The 5942-nt window shown below is 54.3% G+C and overlaps 1 protein-coding gene across 1 annotated transcript; it reads right to left on the bottom strand.

The window, feature by feature from the left end:
* Positions 1–4049: 4049 nt before the first annotated feature.
* Positions 4050–5693, bottom strand: CPN2 (carboxypeptidase N subunit 2). The gene has a single exon (XM_061167920.1). The coding sequence runs from the start codon at positions 5691–5693 to the stop codon at positions 4050–4052; it is 1644 nt and encodes a 547-aa protein (XP_061023903.1).
* Positions 5694–5942: the final 249 nt, after the last annotated feature.

The raw sequence follows: 5942 nt of genomic DNA on the forward strand, positions 1-5942 counted from the left end.
TTGGTGTTGTGGCTTTCTTCATTCCTGAGTTCATCCTGAGCATTTCACCAGGTGAGTCTGACAAGGCATACATTTGCTCCCCAGTCCTGGGGCAGCTATAGAGAGTGGGAAGACCTAGAACTGGACAAAATCCAGTCCTGAGTTTTTAAGCCTGGCTGAGCATTAGAATCACTGGAGGAGTTGTGTGTGTGTGTGTGTGTGTGTGTGTGTGTATTTTAAATTGTTATTTGGGTCTCCCCAGGCCAACTGAATCATCATCTCTGTAAATGGGGTCCTGTTGGTTTTTTGCCTTCCCCCAGGTGATTCCAGGGTTCGTCAGCATTGAGAACCAACCTCTTCTGTCCAGAGAGGAGCCATGACTTGCCAAAGGGCAAATGTTGAAGAAGGAGGAGTCAAGTGTCCTGATTTCTTTCCAGAACCCATCAAAAAAAGCCCTACTGTGGCACCAGACCGGGACCACTTCACAAGAAGGCAGCAGGACCGAGGACCCCGGGTATACAGCACACTCAGAACTGTCTCTTGGTCTGCTTACCTCTGTCTGGGGGATGCTCAGCACCTCCTGCTTCCTGTCAACTCCAGCCTCAGGATCCTAGTGGCCCTCAGTGGTCAGGACTTGCACCACTGCGGGCTCAGGCCTGACCTCCCCAACCCGGAAGTGAACCCCCAACCCCCACCTCCATCCCCTTTGTTACTTTACCTTCATCAGGTGGTTGGCTCACCACATAGAATATCCAGTTACATTTGGATTTCAGATAAGCTAAAAATCCTTTTTTAGTATAAATATGTCCTATGCAGGTGTATGTGCTTATTTGTAAACCTGGCAACCCTGCTCAAAGAGCATAGTGACTCTGATCTCGCTCAGCCAACTTAAAAGGCCTGCAAACAGCTTGCCCTGACTCCTGGCCAATGCTTTTTTCCCCATTTCCCCAGGACCGTCCAACACAGAGAAAGATTATTATATTTTAACTTAACAAAGTGTTATATTTGGGGGAAAATATAATTAAGAGAAATGTCTGCTTGATTATCTTGCTCCTTTATTCCTAGCAGTAGACATAAAGACCACTTGGACCAGGAGCTGTAGCTCAGTGGGCATCCATCTGATGAAGATTTGTGATGTCCTCCTGTGTGCTGGGTATGGCCATCCTTTCCCCAGACAGTGGCCCTCACAACCAGCTGGAAGCCAGCAGTCAGCGCAGCCTGGACTTGGACCAGGGCAGTAAAAACAAAGCATTGGGAGCCGGCACCGTGGGACCCTCAGTCACTCAGGATCTCCTCCTTTCTGGGGAAGCAATGTTCCCCAACCTTGGAGGAGCTGATCAGGATTATTATTAAACCAGATGTTTTGGGGAACTGGACCAAATGAATCTGATAAAGTCTGTTCCTTTGGCAAATCTGCCAGACTACCTTCCATCACCTTAGAATTTAATTGGTTTGACTCTAAGGAAGCACGTCTTTTTAAACAACATCACTAGACAAGACAGCATGACAAAGTTGTACTTTTTTGCCTAAAACTGGCATTTTGCTCCTCCTTTCCCCTTAAACTCCACATGCCCACGGTCAGTGGCTTCACTGTCTTCCCCATCTCCCAGGAGAGAAAACTGAGAGTCACCCCAGGTATCTCCCTCCCCCCATCTTCTAGCACCCACCCACCCCTGTCCCCCTCACCAAACCCTTTCTTTGCCTCAGGCTGTCTCCTGTGCTGGGAGGAGTTGCTGCCAGAGGCACCCTGAGGCTGTGCTCCATCCGCACTGAGCATGATCCTGATTTCTCATTTTCATATTATTAATATTAATTCTCAAATTAATGGGTACAAAGTGATGCCTGTGTTGTTTGAATTTGCGTTTCTGTAATTCACATTTCAGTCTTTCAATCCATTTGTGTAGGTACTGTTCAGGTCCTGACAACTTTCATTCTATCTCCTTGGTGCCCCTGACCCTTGCAGCTCCCAGCCCAAGCCAGGCAGGAGTCCTCGCTGTTTTCCCTGCCTCTTGCTGTCAGGCTTCACAGGCATAAGCCTTCCTTTACATAAAGTCCTTCAGGAACAGCTGGGCATCCGTAATGAATATGCAGCCTGCTCGCTGTACCTTCGAGACTCCAGCTAGCTTTCCAGCTTTGCTTGTCTTTCCATCTGCTTTCCAACCAGCCTGTTCCAGAGGCCTCAGCCCTGACCTCACCGCTTGCCTGTCTCCACCCCTTGGCTCATGCTCTGCTTGCACAATCTCAAGGCTCAGGGATCCAACACAGCTTCCAGAGGTCTGCTCTCATCTGACCTCTGCCTCCCCTGAACTAGCCAGCACCTGCTCGGCGCCCACCCCGTCGAGCTTGTGTTTTCATCCCAGACACCCCCTGTCTGATCTTTCCCGTCAGAACGCGAGCTCCTGGAGAGCCTGCTTACATCTGATTCTCTTCTCCCAACCCCTGAACTTCAGCCAAGCTAGTCCACGCTGCAGGCGTGGGCAGGGAAATGGGGCAGGAGGCTGGGCCTCAGTTCAGTCCAGGGAGACCAAGAGCTTCTCCGGGCTGGGAACGGGAAAGGAGATATGGACAGAGGACACTCAGAGGCCCTCAGTGACAGGTTGGCCGTGAGGACTAAGGGGAGGAGAGGTTTGAGACCACGCCCTGCTCCTGGACTTGGTGACTTGCATGGCAGGGATCCTGGAGGAGCTGGGGACAGAGTCTGGCTTACATGTGTGTGTGGCTGTCGTGATAGAACACAAGTTGCTGAGCAGAGAGATGTGTCACCATGGAGCCAAACACCAGGCCTAAGACGGAGATTTGACACAACCAAAGAGTAGCCCCCAATCGCCGCAACTAGAGAAAAGCCCATGCAGTAACAAAGACCCAGTGCAGCCAAAAATAAACAAACAAATAAATAAATAAAATTATTTTTTAAAAAGATGGAGGTTTGAGGTCGTCAGCATAGAGATGGGATCTGACTGCAAGGGTCCTCATGGGGATTACGCAGGGAGCCTGAATGACAGCCAACCTGAAAGCGACCAGCATGGAGAAGGTGAGGGGAAAACTGGTGGGGGTGCAGCCAGGCCTGGGGAGGAGGGTGGTGCCCTGAGAACTGAGAGAGGACCGTTGCTGTGAGTGAGCAGCCCACAGGCACAGACAACTCAGAACTGCAGGGCATCCGTCCCCGCCCACTCAGCCCCTCGTCCTCCTGGCTCCCTCCTCGGGGAGCAGCCATCCTGTCAGCGGAGCAGGCAAATCACCCTCCCCAGAGCCCCTCTCACCTGATTTCTCCTGGACGCCCCGGAGGTGGGTGCGAACAGCTTGAGTCTTCCTCGATACCAAGTCAGACCTCCACCCCACCCCTCATCTTTCTCATCACCTCTGCTTTTATCCTCTCCCTTTTTCTTTTTGTCAATTAAAACCACATTTCCATGTGGTAGTGTACATGTTTCCAGCCTACTCTCTCCGTTTGTCTCATGCCCTCCTTACCCACCCTCCGTGACCATGTCCGTAAGTCTGTCCTCCATGTCTGCATCTCCATTGCTGCCTTGCAAATAGATTCATCAGTACCATCTTTCTAGATTCCATGTATATGTGTTAATCTACAATATTATATTGTAAAGCAGTTATCCTTCAATTAAAAATAAATAAATTAAAAAAAAAAACCCACCACATTTCAAAGCAGAGGAATAGAAACAGACATTGGCTCTTGAACTGGATGTCAAGAGAGGTTGGCCTCCATTTTGTGGAAATGGAGCCCTGGTATCTCAGGGTGGAGATGAGAGAGGGGTGAGTAATAAATAACAGAAAAACACCAGGGGAGACGCGTTCCTTTATTCTTCAGACCACAAAGCAGCTTTGATGGGTGCTTTGCAAAGCTTGCAGAAGGTCCTGTTGGGTATCATTCTCAGAGACCAGGGTGATGAAGGAGGCTCTGGGTGGCAGAGCCGGCCATGCCCCTCTCCTCCACCTTGGAGATGCAAATCCACCCCTTGCATCTGAAGAACCCAAACCTCAGCTCCCCTCACCATCTCTTGCCCAGTTGGGCCCGGAAGCCATCTGCCTAGGGTCCTGGTCCGTCTGCCCTGCACCTACGGCTCCCCTGCCAGAGCCTCAATGGACACAGTGACCCTCACAGAGCCACAGCTGGACTTCAAGTCCCACTCCTGACTGGCATTGATGGGGAGTCCTGGGGAGCCCGAGCTCTGCCTAGGGGACAGCTGGACGTTCAGCCAGCGACACCGGGCCTCGTCACAAGCCAGCACCACGGTTCCCTCGGGATTGCTGTAGGTGCACCAGCTCCTGGCTGCCCTTTCCTGCGCAACCAGATCCCAGGTGCCCCCCGGCTCCCTGTCCTCCGGCCCTGGGGCCTGGAAGCCCAGGCGGTCCCGGGTGATGGGGCACACCAACTGTTCTTCCTTCAGCGCGGGCACCACCTGGCCCTTGAGGTAGGCAGGGCCGGCACAGTAGGTCTGGATGTTGAACAGCCGGTCGCTGTACTGATGCAGCCAGCTAAAGAGATAGGCCAGGTGGCAGTCACACTGCCAGGGGTTCCCATACAGGGCCAGGTTGAACAGGTTGTAGTTGGTGTCGAAGATGCCGTCGGGGAGCGTGGTCAGGAGATTCCTGGAGAGGCTGAGCAGCTCGAGGTTGGACAGGTTCTGGAAGAGGGCAGGGTGCAGGACCGTCAGGTTGTTGCTGCTCAGATAGAGCTTGACCAGCCCCTTGAGGCCTCTGAACACACCGGCGGGCAGATGGGTGAGGGCGTTGTGCGAGAGCGTGAGGGACCCGAGGCTGGTCAGGTTGGCAAAAGCTGCCTCGGGAATGGTCTCCAGCTGATTGTGGGACAGGGACAGGCTGACCAGGCCGGGGGACTGGGCAAAGAGGCCGGCAGGCAGCGTCTGCAGCGCATTGCCCTGCAGGCTCAGGAAGGTCAGGTTGGGCAGGGCGGAGAAGACAGACCCAGGCAGGTGACCGATGGCATTGCGCTGCAGCCACAGCTTCTCCAGGCAGGAGAGCTGCGCGAACACTTCTGGGGGCAGCTCAGAGATGGAGTTTCCGTCTAGGAAGAGTTCCTGCAGGCTGCCCAGACAGCTGAAGAGCCCCCGGGGCAGACTTGCCAGCTGGTTGTTGCTCAGCCTCAGGGTCTGCAGGCGGCCGAGGGGGTGGAAGAGCTCCTCGGGCAGATAGGCCAGGAGGTTCTGTGCTAGGTTGAGGGTCTTTAGACGTCTCAGAGGCTGGAAAAGCCTCTGGGGCAGGGTCTGGAGCCGGTTGCCCTGCAGCTGGAGGGACTCCAGGCGATCCATGTGCTGGAAGAGGCCCTCAGGCAGAGCCTCCAGCATGTTGAAGTTGAGGGTGAACTTGCCCAGCGAGATCAGGTTGGAGAAGATGTCGGCGCTGAGGTTGGAGAAGTTGCCCCCGGTGATCTCCAGGTCCTGGAGCCCAGGCAGGCCCCCGAAGGCATCCGGCCTGAAGTGGCACACCTGGGTGTTGAGGAAGACCACCTTGGTCAGGTTGGGGCTGCCGCTGAAGGCCCTGGTGCCCACCACAGTGAACGAGGTCTCCACGAAGATGATGTCTGTGGCATGTGGTGGGATGTCCAGTGGGACGGAGGCGAGCCCCTCGTCCGAGCAGAACACCTCCCGGATGAAGCAGTCACAGCCCTGGGGGCAGGGCAGGGTGGGCCTGGCCAGGAGCAGGAGGCAGGCCCAGCGCAGCCAGGCTCCAGGCGGCATCTCCTACACCCGAGTGGGAAGGAAAAACAGAAGCAGCACCTTCATCGAGGGCAGGCAGCCCAGTGACCAGCACACCCGTCAGAGAGCCAGCAAGGAGCCTGCTTATGTTTCTGATAGCTGTTCTCATAGTGCCTCATAGCAGCCTTGCAAGGTCAGTAGGACCACAGTTCTAACCTCCCAACAGCAAGGCTGTCACCTGTATGTTAGTGTCAGGACCTAGACCCTGGTCTCCTGGACTAGCCATGTTCT

Source organism: Dama dama, chromosome 19, assembly GCF_033118175.1.
Source record: "Dama dama isolate Ldn47 chromosome 19, ASM3311817v1, whole genome shotgun sequence".
In the NCBI taxonomy this organism is placed as follows: Eukaryota; Metazoa; Chordata; class Mammalia; order Artiodactyla; family Cervidae; genus Dama; species Dama dama.

Coding starts and splice junctions, on each gene's coding strand:
- CPN2 (XM_061167920.1), bottom strand. CDS start 5,693: ATGCCGCCTGGAGCCTGGCTGCGCTGGGCCTGCCTCCTGCTCCTGGCC.